The 24,044-nt window shown below is 39.0% G+C and overlaps 1 protein-coding gene across 3 annotated transcripts in view; it reads left to right on the top strand.

The window, feature by feature from the left end:
- Positions 1 to 24,044, top strand: part of PRDM5 (PR/SET domain 5) — a 161,170-nt gene that overhangs the window by 35,738 nt on the left and 101,388 nt on the right. For all 3 annotated transcript variants that reach the window (XM_074341504.1, XM_074341506.1, XM_074341503.1), the window contains exon 3: positions 9,173 to 9,295. In XM_074341504.1, coding sequence (XP_074197605.1) covers positions 9,173 to 9,295 — 123 coding nt within the window. The remainder of the gene's footprint in view (positions 1 to 9,172; positions 9,296 to 24,044) is intronic.

The following is a 24,044-nucleotide window of genomic DNA, read 5'->3' on the forward strand; positions in this document are numbered from 1 at the left end:
TTTTATTTTATAAGAGGAACTGATTATCTCCATAACCCAAGTATTAGCATTAAATTTAAAAAGAGTATGTGGTAGGTCTCTTCCCTATCCGTTCTCTTCCCTTCTTTTATTTAATATAAGACTAAATTCCTTACGAAACATATGTTTATGTTATATTTAAAGACATTTGCATTCTCTTTACAAAATTAAGATTACTTGTAGACTATAAATCATCATCTATCATCTCATCTAAAGTGAAAGAAGCATGAAAATAAAGGCCTCTCTTGGTCCTGCAGCTTCAAGGAACTGGAGTTTGTCCAACAACCTGAGTGCACTTGGAAGCGGCAGATTCATGCATGGAGCCTTCTCCATAAACCCTAAGCAGAAAATTCCATCAGGCTCATCCGGATTTCTGACCTATAGAGCTATGAGATAAGAAATGGGTATTATTTCCCAGTTGAATCATCTTCCCCAGTTTCTACTCTCCCTCCATGCAGCAGTATCTTGTTACCGAGAAGCTGATGCCTCCCGGGTTGGGTCCTGATTAGTGATTGCCTTTAAAGTTTCTGTTAGATGAAGCACAAAGCTTCCTAATTGATGCATTTCCCATTTATTTCCTGTGATTTCTCTGATTTTATTGCTTGAACCACCAGATTTAAGTCCCATCACCCTTTATTGACTGTGTCTTCCCAACCCGATTTACCAACACCATTCATCTTGCCTCCTCTGCACAGAATGACCAAGCTGCTCAACTGTTCTTTCATCGGGATAATGTTCTCTACAGTGGAGTCGAATCTTATGCAGGGCTTAGGTTCTGAAACCAGTTCATAAGGCAACAATCTCATGTCATTAAAATTATGGGCCATGAAAAAGAATGGTCCTTACTATTTAAATTTATTTTCTTTCTTTGATCTTTCTGATTTATTTTTTCCTTTCATTGAGTGGATGTAGTTTAACTTTTGTAAGGTAAATAAGAGTATGATAAAATTCTGTTGGCCTTGAAATGGCTTTCTACCTCTTCTGTTGACAAATTTGTGTGCCATTCATTTCAGCAACTAGAACTAAACTCATCTTGTGTGTTGGGGATTCCAAGGACCACCCTCGCACTCAGAGATTCACTAGACGGACTTATGGGACTCAGCATGTAGTTGTAAGCATGGCTAAGATTTATTTCAGTGATCTCATAAAGGAAACAAGGCACAGGCAGAGTCTGGAGGAACCATGTATAGATTTCCTTATGCTCTCTCCCTCCCAGGAGGGGTCACACACAGCACACTCTTCTCCCAGTAATGAAAAAGCAGCCACACACACACGATGTTCCCTGCAAGGAAGCCATTAGAAATTCAGTATCCAACACTTTTAATGGGGGCTCGTAGGCACCTTCTGGCTAGTATGTACCAAAATTCCAGATTCCCAGAAGAAAAGCAGGTGTTTGGCATAAACCGTATTGTCAGCACTGTCTGGGAACAGTGAACTACCCTTATCCATTAACTGTCGACTGGGAGCACCCTGAGAACCCACGTTCCCGCATGCCAGCCATGCGCCAGCCTTCCTTCCAGGCAGGCCTCATCAACGTAACAGTCTGAAGCCTGCTGTGCTCACTCCTTTTGCACACCTTGTCTACTGAGAGCTTTTCCTAGCACACTCTTTTCTAACATTTTCTTTTCACTCTGGTCCATCGTCCGGACCTGGCACTGTGTTACTGTATACCCGTGTGTGCTAAGTGCTTTTGAGATGAAGTTCATCTGTATCTCTACTTTTTAATAATCAAGCATTGTTTTGTGAGTTTAAAACAAATTGGATTTTCTGTTTCCTTATTTATACTGAAGATGTTAAATAAAGGAATTATATTCTAGAATTTCATTTGTAGCTTCTCATAGCATATTTTAAAATAACCAATAAAGAACTGGATAGGATATGCCATTCAGTAAGAGTTGTTTACTGATAACTAACGTCAACCTTCTAGAACTCTTCAGCACAGAAGTACGATTGTTGGATGATTATGAGAAGGGAAAGGATAAATCTTAGAGACTAGGAAATATTTGATTGCCTTAGGTGTATTCTTATACCAGAATAATTCATTTGTTTCTTTATGGGGTTGCATACATATTGAAGATGTGAATGAAGAGAGAACAGTTAATTTAAATGGGCTGTGCAGATTGTTTTAATTGCTGTAGAAAGCTGCATTTAGGAAAAATCTGAAAACAGTGACTGCACCTGTGGAGTTTGGGTTAGGAATTCCCAGAATTTTGATTCAGATCAGAATCAAAAGAAAAGTGGATTTTTTCTTTTTCATTTTTTCTCCCTGTGGTGCACAGTGTTCTTTTATTACTCAGTGTTTCTATAATCTTTGTCCAGAAGTTGTCAGATACAAAGCATCTTCTTTTAAAAACACTATCAAGACTATGATTTCTGGATCTTGGAGATTATCATTGTTTTTTACATGACCAGCTCTTTGAAATGCTTTTGTGTCTGATGAATAGAATTTTGCTACTAAAATTTTCTCATTTTTGGCACATTTTTGTGTACACTTTCGATATGCCATGGGGGAAGTCCTCCAAAAGCTGACCTCAAGGCTTTAAGTCAGTGTAAGTCGCAGATCTATATTAAAAATTGAGCAACACTATAGACTCGTAAAACTTTAGCCAGATTTAAAGTTTGGTGAATCATTTCTGATGAATCTGATAGAAACTACGAAGCTGTCAAAAGACATGCGGACTTTTATTAATGTGGTTTTCTGATTCCTTGGTGAAACAGCACTTTACTTATAGAGAAGTTGTGATATTGACAAAATGAAAAAGTAAACAAAAAGCCACTACGTAGTTAAAATGGATCATGCCACAGTATATACACACTAACTCTTGTATGTTCTTTACACTCCCCCAAAGCTATGTGTATAATAAACTAGTGTTACCTAAGTTTACTTTATTCTTTATGCAACAAAAAACTGGTCTATTCAAAAATGTTGCTGAAATCTGACTGCCTGAACGTGTTTGTAAAACTGGAAAGGGACAGTGGCTGCACTGTGAAGGCTTTCTCATCAATTTACTCTGGAAAAGATGATGCGCTTTTCACTGCGTCTTTCACGTTGTCATGTCAGTTACTTCTTCTTTTAAAAAATTAGCACAATTTTAAACGTATTGGAAAGGCAAGACTTGGAGTGTTTTTAAAGTAAGTCTCTCATTACCTCTCATAAAATATTTTTGAACTTTTAAAGGAAGTAAAGGCAATGGTCGTTTAAGAAACGACACATTAGCTGAGCTTTTAGTGAATAAAATATTTATTGAGACAGTACCAAATGAAAGGTTTCCATCTCTTAGTGGTTAGGTGCCCAAGTCCAGGATTTGCTTAGCTACATAAACCTGACCCAGTTCCTCAGTTAAACTTGCCTTCAGGTCTTCCACGGTGTCAGGAGAACTTCCTTGATACAGGTTAGGTGATTAGAAAGGCAAGCTCAGCTAAACGTAAGATGTGGCAACCGAAAACGCTTTTGTGATTTGTAAATTGCATCAGCAGAAATAGTGCCCAGGTCAGAATAGTCCTTTGTGTGCTGTATTCTGTGCTGCGTGAGGAGAGCTTTGACAAATTAGTGTGCATCTTTAAGAGGGCAACCAGGATAGCAAAGGGACATACATCACATCAGACAAGGAGAGAGTTATTTTCTTGTAGAAGAGAAAGTGTAGAGAAGGAGGGACTCCTGCCTTCAGAAATTTGAAGGGCTGTGCATGGGAAAGAAATTAAAACTACTGAAGAGGACAGAGCTGGAGCTGATGACAGTTGGTCACTGAGCAGCATGTTTGAATGTGGCCTAAGGAAGGGTGCCGGCTCAGCCGAGATGATGTCTGGTTTGCTCCTAACTTGTAATGGCACCTGCTCTTACTTCAGGTGTTCAGGCAGAGGCTATTTGTGTGTATTTGGTTTTGAATTAGGATAACCTTCGTGTTTGTTCCTGGAAAAAAGTTGACATGCAGTAAAGTACGTGTGTGCCCGGCTGTGGGCAGTATTTGTCTCTTAAGAGTGTCCATTAGTTGCTGTGAGCCTCGGTTTCCTCAGTGTGCTAGTACTTCATGATTGCAAAATACCCATTGGTATACAGAAGTCATGCATCTTATTCCATCTGATGCTCCCGTGGTGGTCTGTGGGGTCACAGAGCAGGGACTATCACCCCCACTTTAGAGGGCTGGAGAGCATGGCTCAGCTCAGCGAGAAGTGACTCACTCAACATGGTGCCATCAGAGCTTCGCTCACATCTGGCTTTTTGATTCCTAGTCCAGCAGTTTTACCACTCCAGAATGCCTGCGTGCCTTCCAGCTTGAAATATTTAGGGCACTAATCATTTGTAATGAAAAAGAGACTTTATTTTTCTCATCAGTCCTTTTAAGTTGTTTTGTGTATATTATGTTCTGGATGCTGTTCAGTAGAGAGGCATCTCTAAAAGCCTGTGTTCATCTGCTTTCCTGTCTGACGCTGGGGGGGGGGTTTCTCTGGATTTGGATTATTAGATAGTATGGGGCGGAGAGCTAAGCAGATATGCTACAGTGATATGTGTGTGTGTGTGTGTGTGTGTGTGTGTGTGTGTGTGTTTAAAAGTACCAAAGCTAGAAAGAATTTTAGACTGAATTCTTTGAAAAATCAACAGGAAAAAACTCACACTGTTTGCTTAGAAATTATAAATCATTACAGCTTTCACTGATGATCTTTGCTGATTTCTTAAAGTATGTCTCTCTTTGGCTTAAATCTGACAACAGTGTGCTGTCAGAACTGATTATTTGAGTACACTTAGTGTTCTGTGGTCCTTCGGTATTCAGAAGTCTGGGTAATTAAACTCTGAAGTCAGGGCATCTGGCCTTCCTTCAGTTAAAAACAGTTGCAGATAGAATGCCAGTGATTTAAATACAGAAATATGATGAAATTTTACACTCTAAAGGCATCCATACTATAAATCTTAGTGCTTAAAACTACCTTCTTTGAAAAGTCTTGTTGAAAGTCAGAAAGGGAAATATATTTTCATGACATATTGTGACTACTTATTAGGGATATTATTGCTATATTTTTTGGAACTGACTATATTTCACTGCCGTTACATTTTACCATATGTTAAATAAAATTCTGTTGGTTACATTTTGCCACCTCTGGAGACAGATCTGGCTGATGAGCTTTACCCTGGGAACCCAGTGGCCTGTAGTGAATGAGAAGTTCCTCTGGCATTCAAAATAATTGAAGAAAAATCATAGAGAAACATTGTAGACCCTTCTACTGTGAAAATGAACCATCCAAATAATAAATAAGCTTCTCTGTTTATAGTTGACCCAATTTAACAAAGAAAATACTTAAATTTAAGGCAAAAATTTGTTTGCATATTTGATTTGATACGTATTTCCAGTTTTTCCTTTCATCTACATATTAGGGTTTTCCTTTGTTGAGCTGAATCTTTTTGTGATTTCCTCTATCCTTTGCTGGGTGGGAAGAAAAATTGATGGTGACTTATGTTCATTGTTTATAATGTTTAGTCTGGAAAGAAAAGACAGAGCCACAGTAGCACATTGTCTTGGACACTTGAAAAGTAGCGTCAGTAGCATCTGACAGAGACTAGAACTGCCGAGTTCCTGCACAGTGATAACTGTTATTTAATATACAGTGACAAAGTCCTAGAGATATGAATGGCTAGACTGAAGCAGGAAGATTTTCATTCCTCTTCCTACTTTAGCTAATTTTTTCTGTGTAACTGGCTTAGGAAGACTGTGCAAATCAAACAGAGTTTGGAATTGAGATGGTTTTTATTGCAAGATGAGAATTTGACTTCATTACAGGCCCCAGGTTTTTGGACGACAGTCCTCAGTGGGACAGAAACCAATACACTTCATTTCCATGAAAATTCAAATAGAAGAAGATGATATTTGGAAGACTAGTTTTGAAAGAAAAAAAATACAAATTGGCTGCAAAGATGATACTGGAACATGGAACATGATACTAAGAGGAATTCTGAATCTTCTTTATTCATTAGATGTTAAAAATGTTCAATGTATTACTTCAGGGTTCAGAATCAAGTTAAAATAGATAAATGGGGACTTTAGTAACAGCCATCTGTCTAGGAGGTTTTTTTGCTTTGGTTTCCCTGGAAAGAGGAGGGATGGATTAAATTATCTTTGGAGATCTCTTTTAGATATTTCAATGCAGGCAGTGCTGTGGTTGTAGGGTAGGAAGATAAAAGTCATGTGAGCAGATAATCTAACAGCGTCAGTGAAGTGTTGAAGACTGGGATGGAGGATTGAGGACGCAATCAGCCACTTGAAAGCTGGAGAAAACAGGTAGCCTGTGGAGACCGCGTAGGAACTTAGAGTCATTTGGGTAAGGATGTTTAGAATAAAATAAATGGGCAGCAGCTCTGTTAATGAACAGAAAAAGTTATCTCAAAGATGAATGTGTGGGCCACTGCAGTATATCACGAGTGTTGTGAAAATATAAGTAATAGTATGTAAATGTAGATTATTGAAAGTGATGAATCTTGTAAGAATTTGAATATAAAATTCAACTGTGCGTGCCTCGTAAGGTGGAATATGATGTAAGAAGGTAATAAACATCCAGAATGTGCATACATCCATGGGATGTATGGAAATGAGCTACTGAGTCACTGAACACAGTTGGAGCCAAAGTGCTGAAGTGTATAAAGAACAAAACTGCCCCTGGTCAAATGGGCTTACAATAATAAGTCACGGAGAAACCTTTGTTATGTTTCACATCTTTGAAGAAGGAATTTGAAGTGTCAAACACTTCTGATGTATGTTGTACTTAATACTGGGGAACAAATGTATGGCTAAGAAGGGCCATAACTAGTTTCTGTAAGTAGTGCTAACCTTTCAAACTGAGCTATCCCGTGGGCAGGCACAACAGCGGTGTTCCCCTGTGTAAAATTGGTTGGGTTTGTGTGGATTTCAATGACAGTGGTGGACTTAAAATTTCAGTTCTGAAGACATTTTCCTTTCGGGTATCTAGTGGCATTGCTACCTGTTCTGCTTAATTTAGCAGCTGGTCTATAAAAATCATTTTGTTACTGTCGCTGTGGAGGAACCTGGAAAGGAGACTTCATACCTGGATGTTTAAAATTACTTATTTTACTCTGCTTAAAGGAATGTGAACTGGGGTCTCCTTTGAAGAAAATATAGAGCATCCTTTCTATCTATCCTAGCAGTGTGGCTGGACATCTTTGGCATTACCTGGATGGCAGTGAGGGTTCCGAGTTGACAGATAAGCAGGGAGGCAGGGCAACTTTCAGGCACCTCCCAAAGCAGATGTTTTCAACGTGAGTTTGTTATTTAATGAGAAGGGTTAATAAATTCCCATAGCTTCACACCTAAACTGATGAGACATAAATATGAGGTATTTATAGTCCTAAGTCCTTTTAACAATTACAGTATCGAAAATTAAATCCCTCGTTCCAGTGAGGGTGTGCCATTTCATTAGAGAGATTTTTAAATGATCAACTGAGGATCCTTGGGCATTTGAGAACTCAGGAATTGTTTGAGAGACGTGGCAGATACAAGATCTTAGGAGCAGGCTAACTGTGTTTTTTCCCAGACAAGATATGTTAGAATCTTGAAACATCAGTCTTTGCAGTGCATGGTGCAGATGTTTTTGTACAACAGAGTTTGGGTAACCTGACCTCTAGGGATGGCTTCCCGGCCTGCAGGCCAGTGCGTGATCCGGCCTGTGCCAGTCTGCCTGATCTCAGCACCCACCCTTTTCCTGGTTGCTCCTTCTGTTCCAGCCTCATGGCCTCCTTGCTGTTCCTAATTTGCTTCCAACACTGGCCCTTTCTATCTGCCTTTTACCGGCTGGTCCCTCTAGCCTGGGAACGCTCTTTCCCGAGCCCCCAGCCCACCGCACTCCCGGCCTGTGCCCTCCCTTCATTTAGAGCTCCTTACAGGTCACCTCGTCAGACAGGCTCTGCCTGACCCCCTCACATGGCAGAGCACCTCTGCCCTCACTCTACGTGCTCCTCCTGTGCTGTCGGTGTCTTCACAGCACTTACCTTTACCTGAAGTGACTCTCTGTGCTTGTTTGCTCTGAAGTGCTATGAGGTCGGGCTTCATCTGTCTTGTTCACGGAGAGATTTCCAGTGCCTTAGCAGTGCCTGGTACCGCCCTACGGACTCAGCATGTGTTCAGTGAATGAATGATTGTCCAAATGTATCATGAAAATATATACTTCATTAGGCTGGTTGTGTCTTATTTTATAAAATAAAATTTGGGGAATCTGGAATTTTTCCCCACCCCAAGTGAGTTGAGAGCCCTTCTGTTTGTGTTACTTGGTGTTGGAGATCTAAGTGCTACTCACTTATCCCTCCCTCTCCTCTCCTCAGCCCCACTTGAGTGTAAACGCATTCACAGAGTGAGTATTAGGTAGAGATTGGCACAGTTTTTTAAACTGAGCAGGTGCCCACCACCCTACAATGCAGGGGATTTGAGAAACGAGATTCGAAGCAGCTTGGATTCAAGAATGTCCAATGGATGACCTGATCCTTCTGCAGTTACCTGCCCTCCCGCAATTGAAAGTCGGGTAGATCTGACCAGAAGGGCTTATGGCATGAGACAAAAACCAGAGAGCCCGCAGTGCTTCTCAGCAAGACGTGAGCAGGCCATGAAAAGACAAAATGGAACTTGGCTTATTCATCCACTAGTTAAAAATATGAAACTGTGGCCCAGTGGATGTCAGATTCTGCTGGTTAGAGTAGCACATTCTCCTCATAGGGGAATGATTCAGTAAGCAGGTGGAGAGAGAAACTGAAAGGGTTATTCGAGCGCCACCCCTCCCACTTGGGGAACCCAGCAGTACTACCCTCTTCTGCGGAAGAAAGGGATGGGCTGTGATTGTAGTCATCCCCTGAACAATTGCAATTGCAACACATTTATTAAAATGCAACTACAAATAAATAACTTTGACCAGAAAAGAGCTATCAACACAGGATGTTTCTGAGAGTTGATTGCAATTGTGAGTCATCCAGACATCTGCCAAGTGAAAGAGGAGGTTCTATTTGGATGTACGTCTAAGGGGAGGAATGCATCTCTTCAACACCTGCAAATAAGAAAGGTGATACTTAATGAAAAAAATATTATGTTGTTTTTAGTATGGCTAATCTTATTTGGAATGGCTGATACTGACTTCAAGTATAAATTCAGGAGCTTTTGTGTTTCAGGTTCGTGGGAGTAAGGGAGAAGTTCTATACATTTTGGATGCTACCAACCCACGACACTCCAACTGGCTTCGCTTTGTTCATGAGGCACCATCTCAGGAACAGAAGAACTTGGCTGCCATTCAAGTGAGCTTATTTGCTTCTTATTTGTACTCTGCACTGCAAGGAGAATGAACTCATTTATAACTGTACTCCTGGTTTTAAATTTATTTCCCAATGACCTGTTTCACATAACAGTAACTAACTCATGAAAGAAGGGAAATCTCATCTAGTCAGCGTATGCAGTGTATTGCCCTTTCGGGCAAGCTGGGCTGTAAACTGACACCAGATCACTCACTCTATGAGAATTCTTGAGGGAATGAATTACATGGTCTGATATTGTCCTTGGCAGATTCTGCTTTCAAGTACTTTTAATTCATTCAGTGAATGTTTATTGGTAGCTTTTCTGTTTGATGGTTTATTTGGCTTATAGCACAATATTCTCTGTTATTGTTTAGGAAAGGCTTCACGCAGAGAGCTTACTTGGGTATATCCCCACAACTGTACTTTGAGCTTCTTGAGGGTAGTGTGTTAGTCAGGGTTCTCAGAGAAACAACCAATATGATCTGTATGTCTATATCTATGTCTATATCTGTGTCTATGATGCCTGTCTATCTGTCTGTCTATCTATCTATCTATCCATCCATCCATCCATCTGTCCCTCCCGAGAGACATTTATAATAAGGAATTGGCTTATGTGGTTACGGAGGCTGGCAAGTCCAAAATCTGCAGAGCCAATGTCGCACTTTGAGTCCAAAGGCACAGACTAGGCTACTGGAACACGAGAAAGAGCTGATGGATTTGTTCAGGTCTAAGGACTGGAAGGCTGCTGTAGGATCAGGAAGAGCCAATGCCCCACTTGAAAGGCTGTCAGGCCTGAAGAGTGGATGTTCCAGGGTAAAGGCCATCAGGCAGGAGAATCCTCTCTTACTCGAGGGAGCGACAGACACCCTTTTGTTCTTTTCAGGCCTTCAGTGGATTGGACAAGGCTTACCCACATTGTATGGGGCAATGTACTTTACTCAATCAAGTCCCTGTAGTTAAATGTTATTCTCATGCAAAAACACTCTCACAGAAACACCCAAAGTAATGTTTGAACAATTTCCTAGGGACCCTTATGGCCTAGTCAATTTGACACATAAAATTAACTGTCTAGGGTGGGAACCATGTTTTATTGAATTTTGTATTCCTGTGTCTTAGTGGAGAGCTGCACACAATATTAGCCTCAATATTACAAACTGTGAGTGATCCGTGATCTCTCAGTGGGAATTAAGGGAAGAAGAGAAAAAGTCAAGGCAAGAAGTTTTTAGAGAGCTCTATAATTAAAATGCATTGAACAGATCATTCAGAGAGTAAAGAAACATTACGTTCTGTTGGGGAGTTGACTGATCACATGTGAAAACTCAGCTCCTGAATCCTAAACTGCAGAAGAGGAAGCAAAGCTCTGGTTGGCAGAAGCAAGAGGGAAGGGAAAAGAATAAAGGAACTAGCATCTCTTTGAGAATTTACCATGTGCACTATTCTAGAAGCTTCACGGACATCATGTCATTTATTTACTTATTAAAAAAGCTCTGAGAATTTAACAGTTTACTGAGGGTTATGCTGATTTCACCCAATTCTGAGTCTAAAATCAACAGGGGCAAAAGGGAAAGTGAACAGAATTAGGTCCTAAAGGAAGCGGAAAACATAGTCATTCAGAATATTTCATTCCTGATATTATTGGCTAACTAGATTTTTTTCAGTACAAGTAAGTATTGGATAACCAGTGTGATTACTGTTTCTTTTTGTGTGGATAATTGAGTGAGGACTCTTACCAAAGGGCTGAGTGGGGATGGAAAATAGGATCTTTTGGCACTCAGCTATATTCAAGCCACTTTTTAGATTGTTCATAGCGTGCATTGATCCAACCACTCATTTAAATTGATCTTTTTTAAATGTATGGACATTAGTTTTTTTCAAGTATCTCATGTTTTTCATAGTTTTCTGAGGCCAACGTGTCTCACAGGATCTTCGGTTATGTCCTAATTTTAATATACAGACTCACTTTAAGTCTTTCTTTGTAACTGTTACCAGTATCAAAATTGCCTATAGAGCCATGAAATCTAATTTAGGAAACCCATTGTTTCTGAGGTTCTTCATTGTTGTATTTTAGAAATTATTCTATTTAAACTAGACTCTTTTATCCTTGTGCTTAAATAATGATTTTAAGCTTTTCTCAAATTCCATTTTGAGCATTTTTTCCCATTGGCTATTATTTCTGAAGCATCAATTACTCTCTCTACTGGCTCAAACTTGCAAGGTGTTATGTGCTCAGCTTTGAGTTTTGTCTTAGAATCCCTCAGGTAATCCTTGTTTGAGGATTTCCTTTCACTGCACACTTTGCTGGTGTACTGAATTCTTTAGTTAGTGAAATACTGTCAGTCAGTGTTTATCTCCATTTTTCACTACCCACATTTGCTACTCTAGGCCCTGTTTATTTATTTCACTATATTGTAGCCACCTACACTTGTCTCCTTTTTAGTAACCATGATTTCTAAGACTTAAAATAGTTTTCATGTTCATTCGGTGTATTCAGTGCAGTACTTTTCTTCCTCTATATCAACTGTGTTTTTTTCCTTGAAAGAAAATAGGAATCTACAAAAGATGATGACTGCAGTTTGGCACTCTTAATAAATTATTATTTGACTTAATAAGGGGGGTGAAATGGAGTGGGATTAGAATGGGATTTATAAACTAACTAGAGGCTCTGTGAAGTTTCACACTTGAATTAGAATCTGAACAGAGGCCATTGTGAGAGTCTTCAGTGCAGAAGTGATGACAGTGCCTTTAATTCCTTTAAACATGGTTTTGGCTTTTCCTAAGAAGTGGGTCGAGTGCACTGTTACCATGTTTCTTCCCACGGAGCACAGTGTGGACCTTTGCTAGCTCCCTTGGGGGTAACGTCTTTCTTACTTGAACAGTAGCTGGAGTAGCAGATTTCTCAAGGTTCAAAGTCACTTCTGAACTAGGGGCAGAGAGCTTAATAGTTGGGTCACGTGGCTGACTATGATGTCAGCCTTGTGATTCGTTGGGATAACCTCCTGAGGACTGCATTCCAGAAACATTGAATTGGTAAGAGAAGATCATAATGTTTCCTGCATAACATTATGAAATCACTTGCATTCCAAATTGCATCGGAAATTTGGGGTATTCAGGAAATTTTTTATTTGAGCTGTATGTCCCAGGAGTGGAGTAAATGAGAAACATTTGTGGCTACGTGGCTTGCTTGGTGGAAAACATCAATACTTGGTCCAATTTTTTTGGACAAGGGATTAAGAATTTGAGGTCTGTTCTGGCAGAGGATTGGAACTCCTTTTTGGAGACTCAATTATACTTCTAATTTTGCAATTTATTTGATTTTGGAAAATTTGCTTTGGAAATGATGATTTAAGTATCTGAATTATTGAAGAAGGATCTTGTAAGCAAACAATTCCTCCCATGTGCACACATTTGAGAATAATCAGTTGAACTGTATGTTTAGATCAATGAAAAATATTTCCAGCTAAACCAGAAAATTCTAAATGGTAAAGATGTGGCTTTGAATGAACCAAAAGAATTTCTTAAGCTCCGTAAGAAATGGGTGATTCTTATTAAATGCTAATTTTGTTACACTGAAGGAAAAATATATGTAATATTTGAAAAAAAATAATTGATCTACTCAGTGTTTTGCTGGTTTTTGAAAATTTGTGATCTTTTGCTAGAAAACTATTTGTTTAATCACAGAGTTATGTCATTTAAAGTTGAAACTTGGAGTTCTTTGGACATTTCAGAGATAGAAGGTTGTACCTTATGTTCTTAAGGACATATTTCCAGACATACCTTCCTTGGGACTTTTCACAATATATTGTCAACAGAAATTGCAAAGTGGCTTGTTATTCCAAGAAAAAGAAGCCTATAGAAAAACATTTGGGTCTTGATCTACTACTTCATAAGGAGTGACAGCATCTGGGGATGGTCTAAATAAGTCAGGAGGACCCGGGGCCCTGAGCTGAGCTTGTGATAGCAACACAGCTCTGCCCCGATTCCGATGTCAGTTTCATTCCCCCATTGCCAGGGGAGCTATTTTATTACATGTTATTTGCTCTCCTACCTCAGCCTTGTGTGAGGATGGACAGCCGTAGGCAGTTTATCCTGAAGTCTTTTCTGGCAACACATGACATTTCATGATGGCAGAGTTGGGAGATCAAATGTGGATCAGCAGCAACTTGGAGTTTTTTTTTTTTCCTGGAAAATTAATTTTCCTACCTTTCACATTTACATTTTTTCCACCTGGAATTAATTGTTTAATATATTGTTAAGTAGCAGGTAATATTGACTTTTTTTCCTTATATGTATATCCAGGTGATCCATAACCATGAGTGAAAAGACCATTCTTTTCTGATTTTACTACAGGATAAACTTTGCTATATCAGGTTACTATATAATTTTGAATTTGTTTCTAGGTGTTTGGTTCTTTTCCGTTGATCCATTTTTCTGTACCTATGCCAGAACAAGTGTTTTTATTACTGCAGTTGTATATATTTTGATTGTCATAGCGTAAGTCCTCAGTCTTTGTTATTTTCTTCAAGACTTTTTGCTAGTTACTAAAAAAAAAAAGAAAAGAAATTAAAGTCACTAGGAATATTTCTCTGTTTTAGTAAAAAATTTTAATAAAGATAATGCAGGAAGTATAAACATAATGATCTGTATCTTGCTTTGGGTGATTCTGAACTTGAATGTTTTTAAAGCCTGAATAGGACTTCCCACTGTCATCAAGCCTAAGAGGTTGACAAGCTTATCAAATAGTGATAGTGTTGGTGCAGAATTCAGATGGCAATGGTGCCAACCAAGTATCCAACAAAAAGAAATATCAAAAGGATTTATCACTAACACCCAAAATTATAAGCAGTTTCCTCCAATTCTGTTTCTTCTCTATTTCTGTTTCTTCCCATCAGGTTTATACAAATGGAACTTCTAGAATCTGTCACAGAATAGTGAAGTGCAATTCTCTAGTGATTTTCTTCAGTAATATAAAAATACCGGTTCAGTAACTAGCAGATCTGTCTTTTAATGGGCTATCTTCCTGTAAGGTGCATATTTGTCTTTCATTAGGGTCAAAATTTAAACTAACGTAAAATTACAAGTAGTTGGTCCTATGAGGTTTTCAATTCCAGCCCTACTGTGACCATATGTTCCTGTGGGGAATAGGGGAATTTTATTAGTTATCAGTTTGTTATTTTCATTCAGGTTGTCATTTATTGGCAGGGAAAATGAATATGCATAGAAATATCTTTAAGTTATCTATAGTGATAACCTTGAAATATGAGTTAATCCTTAATAATGATGATGATGATGGCAGCTAACACTTTCTGCGTGCTTACTGTGTGCCAGTAAGTAGTGATATGTGTTAAAACCTTAATACTTACTGTGACCCCATGAGAAAGACACTGTAATTACCATCTCCCTTTGTCACAGGAGGATACTGCCACACAGGAGTCTAGGTAACATGCCTGAGCCACACAGCCTGGGGGTAGCCGGTTAGGAGTTGATCCCTCATGATTTATCTTCCCTGTCTACCCTGTGAACCTCTGTCTCTAATACCTTAGAGTTGAGATACTTTATAAAGGAGTCAATCCAGATTTTGAAAACCTTCCATATATCCTAACCTGCTATTTAGATGTTTTTGAAACTGCTGAAAATTTGCAAAACAATTTAATTTTTTAAAAATATATTTTAATTTATATCATATATTCCTTGATCTTTTTTAAGTTACCAAGCTATCCTTAATTCATTACAAAGGAAGGACTGTACCTTTTTCTCCTTCATATAAAGGTCATGTCTAGGCAATATTTGTCCTGGCCTCTTTTTCCCGTTGGTCCCTCTCCCCTCATCTTAGCTGCTAGCTAATATGTTAAAAACGAGCTAAAGTTAACATTGAATTGAAATTAAAAATAGTAAAATTTCAGAATCAGAGCACGTCAGGCTGGGTATAGGGGAAATTTTTGAGTAGGTAGGACTTTCTGTGCCTCTCAATCCAGAAACCATAATAAAATAGGAAATGTTGTTAGCTTTTGATTGATACAAGGGTTCTATGAATTGCTTTCATTAGAGCATGACTTTTGAGCTATTTTTCAGAATGATTTTCATCTAGCCTATCTTATCTGTATGTACCTGTGGTTGTATTAGTTATGTATTGCTGTATGACAAATTTCCCCTGCACTCTCACAGTTTAAAACCACAGGCCTTTATTATTTCATACATTTTCTGAGGGTCAAGGATTCAGAGGAACTTAGCCAAGTGGTTCCAGAGTTCTGGCTCAGGGACTCTCACGAGGTTGCAGTCAAGCTGTCAGCTGGGGCTCTTTGATCTCTGAAGACTTGATTATGGCTGGAGATCCCACTTCCAAGTTCATGTATCTATTAGCAGGAGGCTTCAGTTCTTAACCACGTGAGCCCTCTCTAGGGCTCCTCACGACATGGAGAAGCAGCTTGCTTCTCCTGAAGAAAGTGCTGTAGGAGAGAGAGCAGCAGCAATCTTTTATAACCTAGTTTTGGAAATGGCATACCATACCATCATTTCTGTAGGATGCTGTTAATCACACAGACCCACACTGCCATGGTCCAGCCCAGGAGGAGACTGCACAAGGGTGTGGATACCAGAACGTGGGCCATCATTGGAGGCCATCCTCAAGGCTGGCTACAGCAAGGATCAGTGAGGGAAAATGTGCTTTTTAGAAGGGTGGGGTGAGGTTAGAATCAATGACAAAACAAGGCCAGAATATAGAATCAGACGGAATGCAGAAGCCAGCCCAATTCGGGTACTAGTTAGGAAGGCAGTTTTAAGCAATAGGTTCCTGACCCTTAACGTCACTGGCTGAGCAGTTTTTTGTTTTTAACTCCGTCAACCAGTAGCTCCTGCGCGTCTGCTCTGTGTTCAGCGTTGGAGATAGTATAGTTAAAAAGATGATCTAGTTCCTGTCTTCACAGTGGTAAAAATAATCTTTAAAACTCCTTTCCTCTTTGTGAACGAATGGCAATAATACCTACCTCTGGATTTTGTGGGGATTAAATTAAACAGATAACGGATGTAAAACACTTGGTCTCTATATGTGCGGATAGAAGTTACCAAGAATTTTCACTGTCCCTGCCCTCTCTTGGCTTGTAGTTTTCATCTTTGTAGTTTTGCCTCTTTGTAAATCAGAGCACAGTCTGTCTTATTCCTTCTAAATCCCTCTCAAGATAGCTAGTATAATGCTAAGCACGTAGAAGACGTCTCTGTAAATATTCGCTGCTCAGGGGACAACCTGCTGGCTGGAATGATGGAGCGCTAAGGGGCCTGCTCCTGACCGTGGCGGCAGCAGCTTGGCTGCCGGCTCCCGGGCACCTCAGTCGTTGGACGCGTGCATCTGTTTAGGACACTGGAGCGCTGTTTACTGACTGTGACACTGTCCTGGCTGTGGTGGTGTGGCCTGTCTTCTCTTTGGAAAGATAACTACGACTTCACAGACACAGGAAATGGCTTGAAGAGACGGTGTCTTATCGTGCTGTGCAGAGACCTTTACTAGGTACTGGATACAGTGGTTTGACAACCTTAGAGACAGGTTTAAGGTGATCCTGCTGGCTTGTGCTGAGCCACTTCCCAGCTCTTCTAAAGAAGCAGATTTTGTGCAGGCCGATTGTTTCTTACAGAACACAGTGGCATTCTGCCTGCTTGCAGGTGTCTTTCAGAATGGAGACTGCTGGACACTAGTAGGAGGTGCCCCTAGAAATCATTTAAAAGGCGCATACGCTCTCATAATTTTGTAATGCAGCAAAGCATTAACCAAAAAGAAGCTACAGGGCCGAAGGATGTTTGCTTCCCAATTGATTTTGGGCCTTTGGTGATAAGATTGGTGATAATGAATTTATGAAATAGAATTGAAAGTAGAAATTCTATGAAATTATTCTTCTGGGAGGAAAAAGTGCTGAGTCTTATATTTCATATTTAATTTAAATGTATTATTATTATTATTATTCATTTAGAATTAAATTCTCTTTAATATTGAATTTAAAACTTTTAACATTTAAAACTTAAAAAATATTTAATTAAAAATATTCCTCATACCTCCAGAACAGAAACCCAAACTGAATAATATATCCATGGTCTCACTGAGAGAAATGATTTACTTACATGTGTATTTCTGCCACTAGTCTGAGCTCCCCAAGAACGATCTGTGTGTTTTGTTTGTTTTCCCACTGCCCACCCTGTACGGGGGCTTTTGACATGGCTCCCCTGCTCTTTTGCCTCTTTCCTGATGTGGCTCACCTAGTTCCATGTGCCTTGTCAATTCAGAAAACACTTATGTCTGTTTCCTTTGGAATAACAGAAAGCAAACTCTTCCACTTGAACTCTGGCCTGCAGTTTATGTGTGTGTGAGTATGTGGTCTGGCAAAGTGTCACACTTTCACTCTCTCCGTGCTGAGTATGTACTGGTACGTGCATACACGTTTCAGTCTACTGTGTGAGCATTTTTACCTCTTCGCCAGATGACTGTGCAGCCAATAGCACCTCATCAATATGTCAAGTCTTTTTACAAATATGACTACAGACAGAGTCTTAAATTAAGATATACTGCTGATTAACAACTAGACAGTCCAGTCTGGATTGACTCAGAAACCTGGGATATAGAATAATGAAATGGCCAAGATTAATGGGAAAAGAGGTCTTTGTCGTGACATTGTAGTGTTCTTTCAAGTCATACTTAACAAATGCAGTAATGAAGGATAATTAATGAGAATTAATCAACATTGCATTAAATACACTGAAATCAAGCTATGTCATTAAAAGGTTTATGAACAGAAAGGCGGTGGGGAGAGAGAACTTGGGAGTTTGGAGTTTGTAGATACCTACTACTATATATAAAACATAAACAACCAGATCCTACTGTAAAGCACAGCGAACTGTATTCAATACTTTCTAATGGCTTATAATGAAAATAATATATGTATGTATAAAGTAGTCACTATGCTGTACACCAGAAGGTAACACAATACTGTAAATAAACTACATTTCAAAAAAAAGAAGCGAAGAAGAAACATGGTAGAAAAGAAAAAGATGAAAGTTTATCTCTATTTTATTTGTTCCCTCCCTGATCTTAATTGTTTCCTTCCTTCTGCTGACTTTAGGTTTTGTTTGCTCTTATTTTTCTAATTCTTTTAGGTGATAGTTTAGGTTGTTTACTTGAGATTGTTCTATTTTGAGGAAAGCCTGTATTGCTATGAACTTCCCTCTTAGGACTACTTTTGCTGCCTCCCACAGATTTTGTGTGGTTGTGTTTTCATTGTCATTTTTCTTATGACATTTTAAAAATTTCTTCTTTGATTTCATCATTGACCCATTGGCTTTTTAGCAGCATGCTGTTTAATCTCCATGCTGTGGTTGTTTTTCTGTGGTTGACTTCTAGTTTGATGGCACTGTGGTCAGAAAAGATGCTTGAAATAATTTCTATCCCCTTAAATTTCTTGAGGCTTCTTTTGTGCTTGAGTACATGGTCTATCCCAGAGAATGTTCCGTGAGCACTTGAAAAGAATGTATATTCTGTTTTGGGGGGATGTAATATCCTAAAAATATCAACCAAATCCAACTGTTCTATTGTGTCATTTAGTCTCTCTGTTGCCTTACTGATTTTCTGTCTGGAAAATCTGTCCAATGATGTTAATGGGGTGTTAAAGTCTCCTTCTATGATTGTGTTCCCATCAGTTTCTCCCTTTATATCTGTTGGTATTTCTTTATGTATTTAGGAGCCTCCTATATTGGGTGCATATATGTTAAAGAAGAAAGTTTAAAATCTTTTAGTTGCTAAAAAATATAATGGAAAGAAGAGACATTTGTTATAGATACAGTGAAGCAAACAACAAGAATACCCTATTTATCAGAGGAAGAAACTAAACTCTAACATATATATATATATCATATATAAGTTACATATATATTATATATGAAATTTATTTTTAAGTGTTAAAACTAAAATCTAGACATCTAAAATTAAGTATACATACCACTTGCTGCCAGGCAAGATTTTCTGTGTGTGTGAATGTAAAGAAGGAAATGGCTTATATTTATCATATTTAATGTTAAATTTTGTCTAGGTTAATATGTTTTCTTTGATTAGAAGTTATTTCAAATGTACTTTAGATTTTTTTCAAATAGATTTGATTGTAGCGATATAACAAATGTCTTAAATTTTAAGTTTGATTGTGTTAGTTAGGGTTCTCTAGAGAAACAGAATGAACAGGATGTGTGTGTGTGTGTGTGTGTGTGTGTATGCAGAGAGAGAGAGAGAGATTCATCATAAGAAATTGGCTCACGTGATTGTGGAGGCTGATAGGTCCCAAGAGCTGCAGGGTGAGTCAGCAAGATGGAGTCCAAGGGGAGCTAATGGTATCATTCCAGTTTGAGAACCAGGATAACCAATAGTGTAGTTCAAGTATGAAGGCTCTCAGGCTTGAGACACAAGAAAAGCAGATGATTCAGCTCGAGTCCAAAAGCAGGAAAAAGCCATTGTTCCACTTTGAAGGCAGTCAGGCAGGAGGAAACCTCCCGATTGGCAGGTCAGCCTTTATTCTGTTCAAGCCTTGACTGATTAGATGAGGCCCACCACACTTTGAAAAGCAATCTGCTTTACTTAGGCTACCAATTCACATGTTAATCTCATCCAGCAGCACTCACACTGACAAGCCTAGAATAATGTTTGACCAAATATCTGGGCATCCTATAGTCCCATCAAGTTGGCACATAAAATACACCATGAGGTTGATCAAATGAACAAATACCTTATAGGTTTCTACTTTCAGTCTTTTTTCCTGTCACATTGGCCTGATGTAATTTTTCTCAAGTGCTGCAGTTCACGGGGCAGGTTTAATCTATGCCTGACTTGTCAGTGCCTCCATGTGTTGAAGCTGCTTTCTCTGTCTAGTCTTCTGCAATTTCCCTGTAATACCCAGTGTTCTAGCTAGGTTTGTTCTTTTCATAGCACAAATGTGCCCTCCGCAATGCTGTGAGTTTGCTGACGATGTTTTCACTACTTTAATAAATTCATGCCCTCCTGATCTTATCCTGTTCAAAACCTATCCAGCTGACAAGGTTTAGAGTGAATTTCAAACCCTGTTGTGAAACTACCTCCCAAAATTCTACAGCTGCTTCTCTCTGTACAACTGTCTTGGCCCTTTTTCGCTCTTTGTTATAGTTTAACCAATTAGTTCTGTTTCCACCAAGAGCATTTAAAGTCCTTCCAGGTGGGAACCAGTACGGGTATTCTTGTAAGTGTGGGTATTCTGCAGTGGTGTGCACATTATGTGCTACAGTAAATGTGTTCAATGAATAAATACTCAGTTTCTCTAATAGATTTTTGAATTAACTCTCAGTATGTTGAGTGGGATATGCTTGGCCTGACTCTGGTCTTCTTTCCGAGGAGCACATCTGCTTGTCCAGTCTGTTCTTAGTTCTGCTTGGTTACAGTGCTCCCAACTGTTGGCCAGCTTTTGAATTCTTAAGAATTTGTTAGGAATGGGAAATGGATTCCTCAACTCTTTCCGTAATGGGTTTCACTTAAATGAACAACAGACTTGCCTCTACTGTCTTATTGATTCAAAAGGTTATGACAGTGTTTTTTTCCCTGTTACTTAATTCAATTCAGCAGATCCTTTGTTGACAACCTTTAATGAGCAAGGTGTTGTGTCAGTATTAAGATTCATACAAAGGAAAATACGATATATGATACAGTGCCTGCCCTCGGGGAGCTAACAGTCTTTGGGGAAGGGGAGAGGCAGGGGAAAGGAGAAGCCTGGGCTTAACTAACTCTCATTTAGAATAATAAATACCAGTGGCATAAGCAGGTCTGGGAACAAACACAATTGACTCGGGGCTCAAGCAGGCAAGTCAGGTGGTAAGGACAGAGGTGTGTGGTGTGCAGGTAACCCAGAGACGAGGCTGCTAACTGAGAGGACTTGAGCATCATTTGGCAGATTTTAGGATATGTAGAGTGTCCGGTAAATCTGAGAATCAGTTAATTGAAGGTCGGTTAAAAGAGCTTCTGATGTAAAATAGAGCAAAAAGAAAAGAATGAAATTTTGCCATTTGCAGCATCATGGGTAGAATTGGAAGATATCGTACTGAGTGAATAAGTCAGACAGAGAAAGACAAATACTGTATGATATCACTTATATGTGGAATCTAAAAAATACAACAAACTGGTGAATACAACAAAAAAGAAACAGACTCATAGATAAGGAGAACAAACTGGTGGTTACCAGCGGGGAGAGGGGGGAGGGGAGGGGCAATACAGGGATGGGGGAGTAGGAGGTACAAACTGTTGGGTTGTAAGATGTGCTCAAGGATGTACTGTACAACACGGGGAATATAGCCAGGGTTTTGTAATAACTGTAAATGGAAAGTAACCTTTAAAAATTGTATATAAAAATAGAGCAAATATACTGTGGGAACAAAATATGCCTTCTAATTGCTTATGTATGAAATAGCTACCCTATTTTCCATAGCATAATCTGATTTAAAATTTCTTGGCCAGTCAGTATTGATAATTTATCTTTAAATTAAATAACTGAAGTATAGTTTTTTTTTCTGTGACAGGCTGGTTTCTTAGGATCACAGTTGCTTCTTTTTGTTCTCATCTTTTCTCTTTGTCTCTCTATGATGTCATATTTGCTTCTTAAGATGCTTCAGACATTATTATCTTCACTTGAACCCCCTCAAAGGAAGATATATATGTGTGTTAGTGACTTGTAATTAATATTCTTTGTTTATAGACTTGATTTTTTGTTTAATGTAGTATCTTGTTCTTTGAAATTGTATTTTCACAACTTGCTGTGTGGCTGATTATAAGCTGTGATTAGAGAAAAAGACAATTTATTTGCATTTGTCTGAAACTTCATTTTTCTTAATAGAACTTTCAATGCACTCCAAACAGGAAATTAGCTTATCCTGCAATGTTCACTATTTTAAATACTATTTTCCTTGATTGTGAGATGTTTTCTTCTTGCTCTCAAAGAAAATAATTAAAAAAAAATACTACTTTGCTTAAATTATTGTGTCAGTCAACTTTTGCCAAGAAGACTGCTCTAACCAACAACCCTAAACTCTTAGTGGTTTCTAGCATCCAAGATTTATTTCTTGTTCACACTAGTATGGACTCCTGGAAGCTGTGACCCTATTCACAGCTCCATTCCACGTGGTATTTGAAGGAACAGCCCTTATCAGGGACATGCGTTTTCCTGGCAGAGGGGAAGGAGCAGTGACCCGAACATGTGATGACTCCGAAAGCTTTCCCTTGGACATGGCTCGCTTTGCTTCCCATCACATTTCATGGGTCAGTGCAGGTCACCTGGTCAAACCTGACACAGTACACAGTACACAGCCCCCACAGGCAGCACTATGAACCACATGGCCGCCTGGTACAGTCCCCCTACTGGAAGAGGAGCGGTGAATAAAGTGGAAAGCTATGATCTATCATAGTTATGTCTCATTTTAAAGAGTTTTGGTTTTATTGTTAGGTCAATACTAATAGATACAGTTTGTAAATTTAACTATGGAAATGACTTTTTTTCCTGAAGTTCTTTACTTTCGTGTATTATGCTCTATAGAAATGATGTTGAGACTGATTCAGAATTTTAGTAAGGAAGAGTTAAGTGAGAGGATGTTAAATATGAAATTCTTACTATTTCATTATGTTTTCTTTTCTCCACCTTGATCACTTGCCTCCTGGCTTCTATTGATTATTGAGTAGGATTCCAAACATTTTCCCATCACATTGGTATAGATTGTTTGAATTTGTAAGATCAAGATTTGTTTTGAATATTTGTTTTCCTTTTGATTACCCATTAGTCATCTTAGCTAGATAGTCTGGATTTTCACAGCTTACTACCTTTTGAATACAATGAGTTGTGCTTTTGCCAATTTCCAAATCATGGTTTTTCTTACATAGTCCACATGTGGACAACAGTCTGCCAACAAAGTAAACAAAAACCAAGTTAAGTTACAGACAGATGCAGCTGAAATACCAAATCACCCATGGCCTCTTCTGGAGTTGTGTTTATTTGCACACAGTGAAGATTCGTATTTCCCTGCAAAACAAGAGACAGTTACTTTTGCTGTTTTGAAATAGCAGAACTGAGCCTCACCTGCAGGAGTTGATGAAATCTGTCCTGGTGCGACATGGTCCCTGAGAAGGGACCACGGGGAAAATGTCAGAGAAAGTTGAGGTTTACAAGTTACGATGTCGAAGGGAGATAGGGAATTTAGTCACATTTTCTAGACATCCAGGAGTGCATGTTTTGAGGCAGTGACAGAATCAGAAAGAATTAGCCTGGAAGGCATGCTTAGTTCGTTTGGTCCTAACTATTGCCACAGTACAGAAGCAGTCACATTGATAAAATCTTATCAAGAGATGCTTATATTATTCTATGCAATTTCCAAGGAGAGGCCCTCCAACCTCACAAGGTTGTACAGTGCAGCTTTTCCTTGACATCCTAGTTAAATGTTTCTCTCAGTCCATCCAACCTTCCTTCCAGTAGGGTGATGCCTAAGAGGGAAAGCAATGATCCCATTGGCCTGCATGCGTACTTTCCCCTTTAGATTCATTCACTTGGCTCTCATAAAGATGAGTTTATTTCACTTGTGACTGAGTCCATCTCGGGAGGGGATGAGGTAATAAAGTGAACCTCCATCATTTTCCAGAGCTGATAGGAGACTTGCCTAAGGTGAAGGAGCCCAAGAGTGGGAAAGCCAAAGCCAGAAGAGCAATCTTTTGACTCCTGATTAAGTATTC

This window comes from Camelus bactrianus, chromosome 2 (assembly GCF_048773025.1).
Source record: "Camelus bactrianus isolate YW-2024 breed Bactrian camel chromosome 2, ASM4877302v1, whole genome shotgun sequence".
NCBI classification, from domain to species: domain Eukaryota; kingdom Metazoa; phylum Chordata; class Mammalia; order Artiodactyla; family Camelidae; genus Camelus; species Camelus bactrianus.